Here is a 14,117-nt window from a genome sequence, read left to right as displayed (position 1 = left end):
GGCCGAAACGAGGTGAGGTTGCGCCTCGTAAAGTAGGCCGGAGTTCCCGATCTGGAGACGTGTGTACGTACCACATAAATTCGGGGTTTGCAATTCAGGGGTAGATTTGGTATGAGAAAAATCGCAGAGTCTGATTGGTCCACGGTGGCCCAGGAAAGGTCGCCCCAGCGACGGTCCCTGAGGGGTCCGTTTTTCTGATCAATATAAACCTCCCAAACACCCCCGAAACACCGGGGAAACTGGTACTTTGTTTCTTCCTTCCATTCTTCTGCTGCCTTCTAATGATGAACTCAAGCGAACTATCGCCATTGTACCGGGAATACTCGAGGTTGTGAGCACCTCACAGGACGACTGCGTCAGCGCAGCAGAGGAAACGTAGGCTTGTGGAGAAAAGAGGCTGCTTGCTCTCGCTTGGGAAATTTCAAGATGAACAAATGAAACATCCACGCGAGTCTTAGACCTTGTCAAGGTTCTCTCCGGTAAGATAGGTCTTTGATTGCGTGATCATTGTGTTGCTTTACGAACATCGCCAGAATAACCAAGAATACTCCAGCGAGGCCGTGCCGTGAAGTGATACAGAATTCCACACGCTAACCATAACTCAGAAACACAAAGTTGACTATTGGTGGATGCACTCATCTGATTGACCATTTTCGTAGAAGACATCATAGATACCGTAGGGTGGTAAACGTCGCAGACGTATCCATGAGTTCAATAAACCATAAGCTTGACATGCTCCTGTTTCGTTGCTATGTCCGCCGAATTACAAGGCATTTTATGTCCTAAAAGGGTTCCAAATGAGAACAAAAGTTGTGAAGACAGCGTCCTACATCGATCACTCCGGGTCAGCGGCGGGCGCCTCCGCGTGCTTCCCGGCAGCTTCAATCTCCTTCCACTTTTCTTGACCCTCTTGGGTAGTAGCATCAATGATCTCCTCCTCGAGACTCAGGATACCGGCCTAAAGACCTCACAGTTAGCAACTTTGTTCCCACAGCAATCCAATATACGAGCGGACGACCGTGAACTTACATCTCCCAATTTGCCCACCAAATCCTCAGCCTCCTCAACCTTCATCTTGCCCAAAACCTTGTTCACCTCATCCAACTTGCCCGTCTCCAGAGCCTTCTGCATCTCGGGGCTAAAGCCCTCGAAGATAGCTCTAGCTTGCTGTACCTCCAGGTCCTCGCTGTCAGCTGGAGGGATGCTGATGTTGATCACCGTACCCGGCTCTACCGCATGCAGCTGAATCTGTTCCACACCCTCGCCGCCATCTTCGGCCTCTTCCTTTGCCCTCTGCAGGTTAATCTCCCTGACTCTGTTCTTGATCTTGTAGTATGTGTCCTGCACATCCTTGAAGAAGACCTCCTGGGCCTGGTGACCTTGTGTCGTGATGCGCTTGAAGAATAGAGCGACACCGTCGCGACCCAAAGCCCGGCAGTACTGCAGCAGGAGTGCTTGGTGGACGCAATTGCGAGCGTAGTCGTCATGACTCTGAAGCTGTGCGTCGAAGGCGAGGACAAGAAGGCCATCGGTTTCCTTTTCGGTAAGGATTTCCGGGTGCTTCGTAAGGAAGGCGAGAGATTCGCGGTAGTCGCCGGCCTTGATGGTAGCAAAGTGTTTGGCGGTAGGAGAAGCCTCAATTTCAGCGTCATCGTCATCATCGTCCGTGGCCTTGATGGGTGCGGGTATGCTGTCGGTGCCGCTGTAATTCGGATTCAGGAGTTCGACCTTGGACGCATCCTTCTTCTCCTCCGAGGTAGAAGGCTTCGACTTGTTGATGTGAGTGCTGTCAAAGCCTGTGTGGATCGATTCGCTCGTAATCTTGCTCTTTTCAATCTTTTCCAGCTCGTCGAGCTTCTCGAGCAACTCGCCCTGTAGGTTTGTGACTTTCTTTAAGTGTTCCTCCACTTCCGCAATGGTAGCCTCGTATCTCTTGTCTTGCTCGACCTTCTTTTCCTCCAATGCCTTGTTCACTTGATCGAGAAGCGTTGCCATCATCTTGGTATACGTAGGCAGTTGTTCTTCTGCGTTGTGAACGCCGGCGGGCCTCGGCGGGGGCTGGTCATCCTTGGGATCTAGACCAGCAGCCGACTCTATGACAGCTTGGAAGGCCACCTCGCCCGGGTTGCGCGAGGTGACTTCCGAGGCATGAGCCTTGAGAGAGGCAAGAAGGGAAGAGATCCGCTTGATCAGGGTATCATTGATGATTCTTTCGTACTTGTAGGTCTCGATCTGGAGCTTGCGTTGCTGGCGCTCCGCATGAATCTGGTTCTGCTTGGCGCGGATGAAGGACCGCTTATCGACATTTGGATGGACCTCAATATCAGAGTCATCGCTGAGCTCCAGCGCATCCTAAATCCGCATGTCAGTGCATTTGTCCACGAGTAAAACTCGTGGTGGCCGAAAAGGGGGTAACTTACCCACTTGCTGTAGTCGACCGGCATCCTGGCACTTTGCGGCGAGCAGTATATCTGACTAACGGTTTTGATGTTTTGTTGCGGGAAGCGATTGTGAAATAATATACCGGCGTGAAAATGGTGAATCTACCTTAGAGCAAGGCCAGCGAAGAAATGCGCAAACACGGATGACGGTTCTGTTTCAGGCAAGTCACTGCACCATGCATGGAGGAAAGAGCGGAAGAGCAGTCGGCTTGTGTTATGGCGGGGTAGCTCCTGACGATATTCTGGAAGAGTGGGGCTCATATGGAAAGACGTAGAAGGCTCCATCGCGCACCGACATTATGAACGCCATAGTGCATGCCGTCATTTCGTCTGTTTGTGATGGTTACCAGAAAGGTGAATATCAACAGAAGTGGAATATATCTAGATACACTTTTACCTCTGTGACTGTCAGATTTTCCTAGTCTGGCTCACCGTCCTCTTGCTAGCCGTTTATATAGTTCGACCTGCCCTGCCTTGAAATATTATCATTCCTTCGTAGCTAACCCTAACCACTGTCCTACAACCTTCCTCCTACTTATATGGTACCTATGAGAGCAATTTCCTTCTTTTCTTATGCAGGTTACTGAGATGCTGTCCTTCTCAACGGCTTCCAATATCATAGTTAACAACGGACTGGCTGATGTAGTGGTATCTTGTAACATTGTCTGCTCTGTTCTCGGACCTGGAAACGCAGGTTGACTAGAAATACGGTAGTCATGCAACCGTACCTTACATGCAGTACAAGCAATCTGATTTAACATCGTTCGCAAACCCCGAAAGCATATATGTGTAGAACATATTTTGTCCAGGTATATATAGATTTTCTCTCCGATCCTGTCTTTGACAACTGGAAAAAAAAAATCTCATCTGAACAAACATCGTAGCCGCCCCGGTCATTTTGCCCAAACAAGAGCCCTCCCGATCACTTCTTTGAACTACTGCCACGCTGGCAATATTTGAATATAGTTTCAGGGGCTACCAAGGAACCGGTTAGGGTTGGGTCTCTCGCCGTAGTAATCTTCTCCGTCAGAGTCAACGTAGGTAAAAGTAACATTGCCACCAAAGGCTCGCTCGGCTGCCTCACGAAGGCGCATGTCCTCTTTCAGCCCGAACAAGGTGCCTTGCTGGAACGCCGCGCTGAAACTAAATCCCCGATGGTCGTGATCAGCGTTCCCTTCCATCTTATCGAAGAATCTCAGGATACCCGAGGCCGTGAATGACGAGTCACCCATTATGTGAACTTCCTTTAGGCGTGGGAGATTTGCAAGCGGCATGAGGTGCTCATCGTGAACCAGAGTCCCGCTGAAGCTAATACGCTCCAACTTCAAAGCCCCTTCGCTGATCTTGCTGATATCACCGACCGAGAGGTAATCTTCCGCGTGCAGTTCGGTCAACTCAGGACAGCGAGATATGCCTGCAGCAAGGTCCTGGCATCTCCCACTAGCAGGTCCAAGTGCAAGAAGTCCCAAATCTGGAACATGAACTTCCAAACACTCAAGTTTCGCTTGGTGATGCAGTTCATGGTACCAGGGCGCACTCGCCCCAACTTCAACCAGCGTGAGAGATTTGAGACGCAGCTTTGGCCCTGCCAATGAATCCTTGAGTAGTTGCGTGCCGCTTGGGAAACGGAGCAAGCTGAGATCCTTCAGTTGGTAACAGCCTCGCAGCCATTCCACACACTGATCATAGACTGCTGTTTCTGACCGTGCGAAGTCAAAGTCCGCGTTGACGTCCGAAGCGCCGAGAGACAAAATCTCCAATGCATTGCAATTTCGGAGTTGATTCAATGCACTCAGCGCCCCTGGCCCCAGTTTTGCAAATACAAGGCGCCGCAGAGAGCCGGAATGCCTATCCAAAGCTTCTAGTATCTCTTGGCCGTGAACAATACCCCGTGTGACTCTGAAAGATGCTGTGCTTGGTAAGCTACCGTTATTCACTAGGTTTGATGAGGGGGCGTGCATACCCAATGTATTAGGAGGAAGACTCCGCAGCAAAGTGGACAGGTTGTTTTCAGTTTCCTCCTCGGCTATAATCGCACATGAGCTAATGCGTTTACCAAGTTAGTAACTAGGGTTTGACAAGGATGACTGGAAGGCCTCGTGAAAAGTCATACTTGCATATCAGTGGAGGACCGGGGAATACGTACAAATCTTGAAGGGCAGGGCAATTCCGAGCAAGAGCCAGAGCTGCCTTGTCAGTGAGTAGGCGTGCGTCTCTGAGATGGAGTGCTTTCAATCCAGTGAGCCTTGAAATCCAAACAGGAAAGTAGATAATAGAGGGAGGGTATTCTAGGTTCGGAAAAATAATCTTGGCTAAGCGGGAAGTGACGTCCCCTCGGTCAACAGTGGCTTTAATACCTTCTGTGATCTTGGTGACGAGTTCGCAGAACAGCACGTGCGGGCCCGGACCATCAACACTATGAAAGTTGTGTATCTCGGTGTTGAGTAGTTCCAAGTAGCGAAGCGGGTTGCTGTAAAATCTTTGACGCAGTTTGACATGCTCAGATTTGCTTATCCCCTTGAGGAATAGGAAGAGGCAGGAGAAGTCAAATGTGTTGATCCAACAGCAATATGGATATAAGGTTCGCCCTAAGCTGGACACAATGACAGACCTCCAGAAGGAGACCGATTGCTTGTCCGGGTGGCTGTACTTCCTGTACTCGCTGGTCGGCTGGCGAGGGTCGTAGGGGATGCCATACATCCGTGGCAACGCAAAGTCCGCCATGGCACGATTGAGACGAGCAAGGAGTACCAACGTCGAGGTGTCTCGCGAGTTTACAGCCTGTTCGGCAATGAGAAACCAAAGTTCTTGGGGAAAGCCCCGGAAGTTCATGGCACCTTTCGATCGAGGCATCATAGAACATGTGATGACACGGAGGAGGAAATGCGAGATGCAGGGTAGTTGCCCGCGGCCACGGCGGAAGATGACGGCTTTATCAGACTTGTCTGGGAAAAATGTCAGAAAATATTGCAAGTTTGAGAGGGACTGGAGAAGCAGTTACGGCAACAAGTGTTAACTTGGGCGCGTGATAGAGAGGGGGCGGAGAAAGCACCCCGGTCTTGAAGCGGGACTCAAAAGGAACCGTGGGAGCGTGGGTTCTTTCGACAAGCAGAATGAGGCACTGGCGTGACCGACAGACGGCTTGAAGGATCCGAATTACCCAGGTGATGATTCCCACGTTCAGATGTAATGCTCACGACAAAGTCGGCTTCTGAATGTGGCTGTCCTCGCTGAGTTCCCAATAACGCACTTGTCGACAACGTAGACGAGTCGAACGACGACGAATTTTCCGGCTCGGCTTCGCGAGGGACTTGAACGAAAGGACAAAAGACGCAATTATTTGGTCAGGAAGGGGAAGCAGAAGACAAGATGGTCGTGTCCTAATTGTCAAAGCGACTTGGGCGGTCTAGGACGAGGTGAGAAAAGGAGGTTGAAGATTTTGAAAAGCCGGTTGTCAATATTTTTTGGGCAATGAATAGGGCACTAGAGCCCTTGGCAAATGCACATGACAGATTGATCAGAGCGCGTTCAGCGGTAATCTAGAACTGCGTGTGTGCTTTCATTCACAGCTTCCAAGTTGGTGTTTTGCTCTGATGTATTGACTCTGAATTCAACGGCCCCACACGACCGAGAAGGTAGCCAATCAGATTGAGTACTGTTGCTGCTTGGAAAGTACAGCCATATCACTTCTTTAAATTCAGAAGGAATCCAGCAAAAGAAAGATTGTATGAACAGGATGAGAATCCCATATGTCTTGAAGATTTCATGCAAGATATTGCCTTTGAGTTCGGCTTTAAGCTGCACGAAGTTGGAGAGAGAACGTCACCGGTGAAATCCGGAAGTCGGGACCGAGCACCCTGGATTTGGCTGATAGTGCCTAGGTACCTAGGTACGAGAACTAGGCACTGAAATTTACCGCCAAAATGCAGTCTAATACGCTGCAAGCGTGTAAAGCAAACCCGCGCAACAGTTGGGCCCTTGCGCCTTCCTGCCTGTGGTACGGCGTTTTCCATCACGAAGGGAAGGAGCACTCCTAGCACTCTTTGGTCTTTGGCTTGGTTTCCATCACACTCCAGTCCAGGCTGCCATTCTTCTGTTGACAACAGAAATCGCTTGAATTGATGCGAGTGGTTGAGCGGCTGGATTTGGAACTCGAAGATCCCCGTCTGGCCAAAATAACCTAGATAAATCGACCCGACTGATCACGACGGCGGCCACTAAAAATGGTGATCTTGAACTTTACGCTCAGCGAGGAAGGCGTGTCTGTTTTCCACGACGCCCTCGCCTGCATGTACAAGTTCAGTGATGATGTCTGCTTGGAAGCAAGAAAGGACAAGGTACGTTCGTAAAGGATTCACTCAGACAGTTTTCTCTTCTCCAAATATTGCGGCTGTTAACTCATTTATCTTTTAGCTTACCTTGACCACTCTAAACATTTCAAAGTCAGCATACGTTTGCTTCACCTTTGCCGCCAACAGGTTCTTCTCTCGTTACCATTTCGAGGGAAATGCCCAGTATCGTGACAGGTTCTTCTGTCAGCTCTATATTCGAGTAAGTGGCCGCTTCCGGACATCTGTGCCTGGGTGTCTCCTAACAAGCTGTCACAGTCCCTCTTGTCCATCTTCCGGTCTCGCCAAGGCAGTGACTCTGTACGGGACAAGGATGCTTCCATAGAGCGCTGTGATGTTGCCATTGACGATGGCCCTGGCAAGAAGAGCCGGTTGGTTGCAAGAGTCTCTTGCAGGAACGGTATGTAACGCTACCGTTCATAGTACTATCATACCCACAAAGCTCACATCGTCACAGGAATCACCGCTTCTCATTCTTTACCTTTCGAGTCAAAGCCACCAATTCATGCCAAGTTTGATAAGGACGAGGCTGCGAATTGCTGGTCGATTTCATCCAACACACTGCGACAACTCATGGATCATTTCGGTCCGGGTATCGAGTTGCTTGATATCAACACAGATGACGAAGATCGTGTTGTGAATTTCACCTGCTTCACGGACAAGGTGCAGAAGCGTGGGCCCCATGGAAATGAAGGTTTGTGAGATATCCCTTCAACCCAAATCGGATGATGCTAACAACGGCATAAAAAGCTGTCCTCAAGAAGCCGCTTCACACCAACATTTCTGTGGAAATGGCCGAGTTTGACGACGTTGAGGTGCAAGACAAGCTTCATATCATTATTAGTGTCAAGGATTTCCGTGCGATCCTCCAACACGCCCAAATAACCAGCGGGAAGCTCGCAACCTACTACTCGGAGCCCGGACGACCGATGAAGTTGTCTTATAGTGCGGACGGTATCCTGTGTGAGTTCATCCTCATGACGGTTGGAGAACAGGATGCCATCACCCAGAAGCACAAAAATACAAGAGCAAGGGCTTCAAAGACCCCAAAACCGGGGCCGGGCCCGAGTCCTGCATCCAAACCTGAGGGCTCTGTTGCCAGCAACCAGGCCCAGGAAGCCCCAAAGCCAGTGCAGAGTCCACCTCAACAAAAGATCTCTCCACGACCACGACAGACACAATTCGAAATCCGACCACCACCCGTTCCACCTCGAGCCCCGGTGACCGCCAGGTCTGATCGATCCGACTCGCCATTATTTGTCGAACAAGGCGACGAAGACGAGCAATGGGAGCCCGTGGATCGAGAGGATGATGATGAGGTAGACAACGCCAGAGTAGAGTGGAATGCAATGGGCGAACCGGTACTTTTACGTCTCTTTCCTCTAGTTTGCGAAGGAAGTTGGCTAACATCCATACAGAACCCGCCGTCCTTGCGAATTAGTAGTTTACTGGCAAGACCGGCTGTGCCCGGCAATGAACCAGAAAGACTTGCTGGGGGACTCGAGCCAACCCAACAGCTCTCCGAGGCATGTAATATTTTTTCTGTTATGCTTCTTCTTCCACTAACTGTCGACCAGGTTCGGCGCTTTGGATTGTTTTCTTAAGCAAGTAAACTACGCAGTGTGTTGAGTGGGGGTGTAGTTTTGTTGATGTAGTATTACGTACCACTTATCAATCCTCCTCGGCATCTTCGTGACTGTCCTCAGGGCTCTATGATGACAGCATCTGTATGCCAACCCAACTGGTTGCGCAGCCAGCTCCGATGGTGGTTATTTTAGCGCCCGGGGGGATAAACTTGGACGAAGCAATAACGTTCTGCTGACCCTTTGTGACATCCGAAGTACTGAGTGGTCCGCAGTTGCCGTGTTCACCCCATCCCCATGCTGTGACATCACCCTCCTCGCTCAAAGCCAGTACGTGTTCGCTCCCCACCGCAATATGTTTGGTTTGGGACAGATTGTTGGGAGCGAGTTGGCCATGGTCATTTCGACCCCAGCTCAACAGGTTCCCATCTGCCTTCAAGACGAATAGATTGCCCCAACTTGCCCCGACCTCCCGCCATCCGACAACCTGGCCCGGGACTTCAGCCTTGATTCCCCATTTGTCTGACCCAGCGACCTCGATGTTACCGCTTTCTGGACTTCCCAGAAAACATGTGAACTCCTTTCCACAGACAGCTTTCACAACCTTGAAGCTCAAACCCTCAATTTTCCGGGGGGAGTGAACGATGTCCTCCGGCGCTCCGATCTGACCCTTCCGGCCATTACCCCATCCCCAAACGTCGCCATTGCTTAACACCGCAACGACATGGCCCATGCAAGCGGCAAGATCAACAACCTCCGTGCCTGCGGGAGGAAAATCCGGAATAAGAGACGGGGTAGCCGTGCGGAAGATGAAGTTGCCCAAACCCAGTTCTCCTTTCTGGCCGGTGCCGCAAGAGTAGACTCTGGTGTTGTGACCTTGGGCATCCAGGCGGGTAAAGATGCTCGCTTCCCAGGTAGCTGCAACGAGACCTACCCTGAACGGGTCTTGGGGTGAAGACACAAATGAAAAATCGACGGGATAAAATCGAGGAGGCTGCGAGATTTGCGTTTGGGTGAACTTGCCGCAGGCACCGGTATTCGGGTCTCCGCTCCAGTAGATGTCGCCAGTCGAAGTTAGCATTATCGTGTGGTTACCTCCTGCAGCAATCTTAGCGATGGAGGCGGTAGTCAGGAGGTCTGCATCAAAATGGGCATCCTTTGGAACGGAAACGTCTTCTTTGTGGCCGATGCCTAGCTGACCGGAACCGTTAGACCCAAGAGCGAAGAGTAGCAACATTGTGAAATGGTTTATCGAGTGGCGGGCTGGACGTCATGTAGTGATGGTACTGTAACCGGATGTTTTCTCAGAGACGTCCCGTTGTTTGACATTCGTTGCGCGCAGCCGGTGCCGGGCCGGGACACAGGTGGGGCCCTGGTTCGGTCCGCTGAGCTCGGAAGGGTGGCTCCGCCATTTGCGGTGTCGGGTCGAAATGGCCCGAGCTTTCAAGTGCAAATCAAAGTGGGGCCAAGCCCCAGGATTTTCGAGTCAATTTAAAATCCCACCTTGCGGTTCTCGAATTGAAATTTTTTTCCTTTCCGAACCACAAAGCCAGCAACAGCAACGCAGCCTCACCCATTGCTTCTCGCGTGATCATCGAGCGAGTGCTTCATTGGTGCCGAGGATCTTGTGTGACGATGTGATAGCTGCCGCACGCGCCCGGTTTTGCTGGAAGAGAAACAACAACAACAACAACAACAACAACAACAAAACAACAGCACTTATCACCATGGCTTCGACATCCCAATCCTCCAAGATGGCTGGCTTCACTGTTGGCCTGATTGGCATGGGTGATATGGGCAAGATGTATGCCCGGAGACTTAGCAGCGCAGGTTGGAGGTAATAATTCTTCCTCGCTCGTCTCATCATCGTCGATCACGCTGAGGCTCTTCGCGGAGCCTTTCACCGCGACTAACCTTCGACAAACATCACGCAGTTTTCTCAATGGTATGTTGCAAACATCTCTCATTCCCCACCCCTCCTAATATGATGACTTGAGTGCATTTGGCTAGAGTATCGCGCCTGTCACGGCTGGTAACCGTTCCGGTCCCAGTTTGTGTAGGGAGCTTTCCATGATGAAAAATCTCAGCTACCTTACAATTTTCGTCTGAAACAAACACATCTTCACAGGCCTTTATCTATCAGCTTTTGTAGGGGACTCGCGCTGACCAGATATCAACAGATTCTTAGTGTTGTAGCATGATCAAGGAGCTGGCTGGCTAACGATCCCTTTCAGGATCATGGCCTGCGATAGGGAAGAGAAATATGATGAGCTGGTCAAAGAGTTCGAGGGGAATGTACGGTCGCACACATTTACCCCGATCTCTACAGCAGAATCAGTGCTGAGTCTTCATATCTTGCTTTCTAGAACAATATACAAATCCTCCGCAACGGTTATCTCGTGTCTCGCGCCAGCGATTATATTATCTACAGTGTCGAGGCGGCGGTCATCGATCGTGTCGTCGCCCAGTACGGTCCATGTGTGTTGCCATGACTTCTCTCTCATCGCGTAGACCCGATCTTAACCGTATGCCGCATTTCTACCTCTAGCGACCAAGCTCGGTGCCATCGTTGGCGGCCAGACGTCCTGTAAAGATCCCGAGATCAAGGCCTTCGAAAAGTACCTGCCCGCCGACGTTGACATCGTATCCTGCCACTCCCTCCACGGTCCCAATGTCGATCCCAAGGGCCAGCCGTTGGTGCTCATCAAGCATCGCGCCTCCGACGAGTCTTTCGCCAAGATCGAACAGGTACTCTCCTGCCTCAAGTCCAAGGTTGTCTACTTGAGCGCCGAGGAACACGACCGCATCACGGCCGATACCCAAGCCGTCACCCACGCTGCTTTCCTCAGCATGGGCAAGGCCTGGCACGCGACCAAGCAATTCCCCTGGGAGGGAACCCGTTATGTCGGCGGCATCGAAAACGTCAAGATCAACCTCATGCTCCGCATCTACGCTCAAAAGTGGCACGTCTATGCTGGCCTCGCCATCCTCAACCCTGAAGCCCACAAGCAGATCGCCCAGTTCGCCAAGTCCACCACCGAGCTGTTCTACCTCATGCTGGAGGGTCGCGGTGACGAGCTCCGTGCCCGCGTCTACGTCGCCAAGGAAAAGGTCTTCGGCGCCGAGGGAAGCCCCAAGTGGGAGAGCAAGCCTCTCCTCCGCGACGACGTGCTCGACCAGTTCAGCCTCCGCCCGCCCGAGAACACCGACCCTTCGACCCCGTCCCTGCCCAACAACCATCTCTCGCTGCTGGCCATGGTCGACTGCTGGAGCGCCCTGGGCATTGTGCCGTACGACCACATGATCTGCTCGACTCCCCTGTTCCGACTCTGGCTGGGCGTGACCGAGCACTTGTTCAGGACCCCGGGCTTGCTGGATGAGTGCTTGAAGGTCGGCATTGAGGATCGCACTTTCCGAAGGGACGACTTGCAGTTTACTATTGCGGCTGCGGGTTGGGCTGAGTGTGTTGGTCTGAGACAGTTCGAGACGTGGAGAGAGCGGTTTGCGGTTACCCAGGCTTTCTTCGAGCCGAGGTTCAAGGGAGCGGTGGAGGTGGGTAACGCAATGATCAAGGCTGTTTTGGCGAGTGATGAGAAGGATTAAAGACGAGCCTGGAGGGGAGTAGAGACGGATATGCGTATAGGTTGCTATGCGCGGAGGTTTGTTAGAACGGCACTAAGGAAAAGGTTCGAAAGACATATCTACCCCTGTAGATAGGACACAGTTACCCAGCATAGGCTTCCCAGGAGCGGTTCCGATATTGATGAATGAGAATTTCCCGAATGAAGGCTTGAGTGTTTGTCTCTTGGGTTGGTCTTTTGATAATGTCCGGGTTCGGTTCTAGGGCGTACTGACATGCTATCCGAGGCGTTGCGAGAGATGATGTCCGTAGCATCGGAGGCCTGTACCTTCTGCCATCGCCAGCCCTTCCAGTTCTCGGCCATGCGAACCAGAACTTTGCCTTAATCATCTTGAATCCTCCCGTCTATGTGTAGATTGACACCCCGACTTAAAAACTTGATATTCCCTTACCCTGGCCATTGACGTCGACAGTTCTTACGTCGTTCGTTAAAGGACCCTGAGCAGTACAAGTAGAACCTTGATGGCTGACTAGAAGCTTATCAGCTTCATCAACCCCGTTATCGCTGGCTGGGCCCGCCAGAACCCCGCCGTAATCCGACCCCCACACAAGGTCGCACTGCCCGCCTGCCGCAATCAAGCTTCCACTCAGCTTGCTTCCACTCTTCGTTGCCTGTTACACATCATCATCCAACGAGATACTGCTGTTTCTCCGATTGTATCTGATAGAGATATCTGTATACTTCTTCAACACCATCACACCAATTCTCCAGATAAACATCGTGATATCGCGCCCAAAGCCTTCGCGTTAACCCAAGCTACCTCACACCAGCTCGGCAAGAGCAACCGTTTGGCAAGATGGGTAAGTTCTGCGTGGGCGCAAAGTGACAGAACTCCCTGTTCCACTACCTATTACCGGCAGCTAACCTCTCCATTCCCATCACAGAGCTGCCGCCGAACCCAGGCCTTGTGGACGTCCAGCGCGATGCCCTTTACGCCTACGACGCAGAAGCTCACAAAGCCGTTGTCAACGCGCGACCATGGACTACCGATTACAAATACTTCAAAACCGTCCGCATCTCCTCCGTCGCCATGATAAAGATGGTCATGCACGCCCGCTCCGGCGGCAATCTCGAGGTCATGGGCATGATGCAGGGCTACATTGAGGGTAGCACCATGGTGATCACCGACGCCTACCGTTTACCCGTAGAGGGAACAGAAACCCGCGTCAACGCCCAGGACGAAGCGAACGAGTACATGGTCGAGTACCTCCGTCTCTGCCGTGAGGAGAATCGCCTCGAGAACGTCATCGGATGGTACCACTCACATCCGGGCTACGGCTGCTGGCTAAGCGGCATCGATGTCGGCACCCAGTCCCTGCAGCAGCAGTTCAACGAGCCCTTCGTGGCAGTGGTTATCGACCCCGACAGGACGGTCAGCCAGAACAAGGTTGAGATCGGCGCGTTCAGGACGATTCCAGAAGGCGTTAAGCCTCCCACGGCAACGAATGCGACGACGGGTGATGGACAGAGCGTCCCTCTGAACAAAGTGGAGGACTTCGGCGCGCACAGTCATCGGTACTACGCGCTCGATGTTGAGCACTTCAAGAGCACGCTCGATAGTAAGCTGTTGGAGACGTTGTGGAATAAGTACTGGGTGCAGACGCTTGCCCAGAACCCACTGCTTACCAACAGGGACTACACGAGCAGCCAGATGGTGGATTTGGGATCCCGGGTTTCGAAGGCTTCGAAAACAATTGAGCTGCTCTCAACGACTGGGCAAAAAGGGCCAAAGAGTGATGCGGTCGATCAAAACCTTGAAAAGTTGCTCGGCGAAATGAAGCAGATTGCTGCAAAGGAGAGGTCTGGGCTGATGGCGGCGGAGGCCAAAGGCAAGGTGTTTGGATGTGGCTGCCGTGGGCAAGCGCAGGGTGCTTAACCTGAGAACCCATGATGTCTTTACGGGCTGAAGTGTGGACAAAAATGAACGTTATTGACAGGGGCGTCTGGACCGAGGAGGGAAAGCAAAGTGCCAGTATTGGTAGCACGAAAGAGACATCCGCATGTTAAAAAGCGTCCAAGGAAGTACCAAGACAGGCATATCAGAATCGATAGGGGCAACAGGACCGAAAGCACAAACTGGAGATGATGGCCCAATGCATGCCG

At 51.8% G+C, this 14,117-nt stretch overlaps 6 protein-coding genes across 6 annotated transcripts; 3 read left to right on the top strand and 3 right to left on the bottom strand.

The window, feature by feature from the left end:
• Nucleotides 1-107: 107 nt before the first annotated feature.
• Nucleotides 108-2,795, bottom strand: SMAC4_01906 (uncharacterized protein). Its single transcript, XM_003348834.2, has 3 exons — nucleotides 2,421-2,795; nucleotides 1,030-2,352; nucleotides 108-958 (listed from the first exon to the last, which is right to left on the bottom strand). Exons 1-3 carry the CDS (start codon nucleotides 2,442-2,444, stop codon nucleotides 836-838), a joined length of 1,470 nt encoding a protein of 489 aa, XP_003348882.1. The 5' UTR covers nucleotides 2,445-2,795; the 3' UTR covers nucleotides 108-835.
• A 614-nt stretch (nucleotides 2,796-3,409) lies between these two features.
• SMAC4_01905 (uncharacterized protein) lies at nucleotides 3,410-5,342 on the bottom strand (the record flags this gene model as incomplete). Its single annotated transcript, XM_003348833.2, has 2 exons — nucleotides 5,053-5,342; nucleotides 3,410-4,484 (listed from the first exon to the last, which is right to left on the bottom strand). The coding sequence occupies exons 1-2, from the start codon at nucleotides 5,295-5,297 to the stop codon at nucleotides 3,410-3,412; spliced, it is 1,320 nt and encodes a 439-aa protein (XP_003348881.2). The 5' UTR covers nucleotides 5,298-5,342.
• A 1,011-nt stretch (nucleotides 5,343-6,353) lies between these two features.
• On the top strand, nucleotides 6,354-8,394 carry SMAC4_01904 (uncharacterized protein; the record flags this gene model as incomplete). Its single annotated transcript, XM_066089671.1, has 7 exons — nucleotides 6,354-6,778; nucleotides 6,855-6,992; nucleotides 7,049-7,190; nucleotides 7,248-7,484; nucleotides 7,541-8,151; nucleotides 8,209-8,316; nucleotides 8,368-8,394. Exons 1-7 carry the CDS (start codon nucleotides 6,665-6,667, stop codon nucleotides 8,392-8,394), a joined length of 1,377 nt encoding a protein of 458 aa, XP_065946782.1. The 5' UTR covers nucleotides 6,354-6,664.
• A 16-nt stretch (nucleotides 8,395-8,410) lies between these two features.
• SMAC4_01903 (uncharacterized protein) lies at nucleotides 8,411-9,742 on the bottom strand. The gene has a single exon (XM_003348831.2). The coding sequence runs from the start codon at nucleotides 9,608-9,610 to the stop codon at nucleotides 8,501-8,503; it is 1,110 nt and encodes a 369-aa protein (XP_003348879.1). The 5' UTR covers nucleotides 9,611-9,742; the 3' UTR covers nucleotides 8,411-8,500.
• A 61-nt stretch (nucleotides 9,743-9,803) lies between these two features.
• On the top strand, nucleotides 9,804-12,546 carry SMAC4_01902 (uncharacterized protein; the record flags this gene model as incomplete). The annotated part of the gene is made up of 4 exons (XM_024655279.2): nucleotides 9,804-10,210; nucleotides 10,608-10,668; nucleotides 10,740-10,851; nucleotides 10,922-12,546. The coding sequence occupies 4 exons, from the start codon at nucleotides 9,804-9,806 to the stop codon at nucleotides 11,974-11,976; spliced, it is 1,635 nt and encodes a 544-aa protein (XP_024511183.2). The 3' UTR covers nucleotides 11,977-12,546.
• An 85-nt stretch (nucleotides 12,547-12,631) lies between these two features.
• On the top strand, nucleotides 12,632-14,097 carry SMAC4_01901 (uncharacterized protein). Its single transcript, XM_003348829.2, has 2 exons — nucleotides 12,632-12,814; nucleotides 12,899-14,097. The coding sequence occupies exons 1-2, from the start codon at nucleotides 12,811-12,813 to the stop codon at nucleotides 13,888-13,890; spliced, it is 996 nt and encodes a 331-aa protein (XP_003348877.1). The 5' UTR covers nucleotides 12,632-12,810; the 3' UTR covers nucleotides 13,891-14,097.
• The last annotated feature ends 20 nt before the right edge of the window (nucleotides 14,098-14,117 follow it).

The sequence above is a fragment of the Sordaria macrospora genome, chromosome 4 (assembly GCF_033870435.1).
Source record: "Sordaria macrospora chromosome 4, complete sequence".
Lineage (NCBI taxonomy): Eukaryota > Fungi > Ascomycota > Sordariomycetes > Sordariales > Sordariaceae > Sordaria > Sordaria macrospora.
The sequence above is the reverse complement of the archived record's forward strand: the minus strand, read 5'-3'. Positions and strand labels throughout refer to the sequence as shown.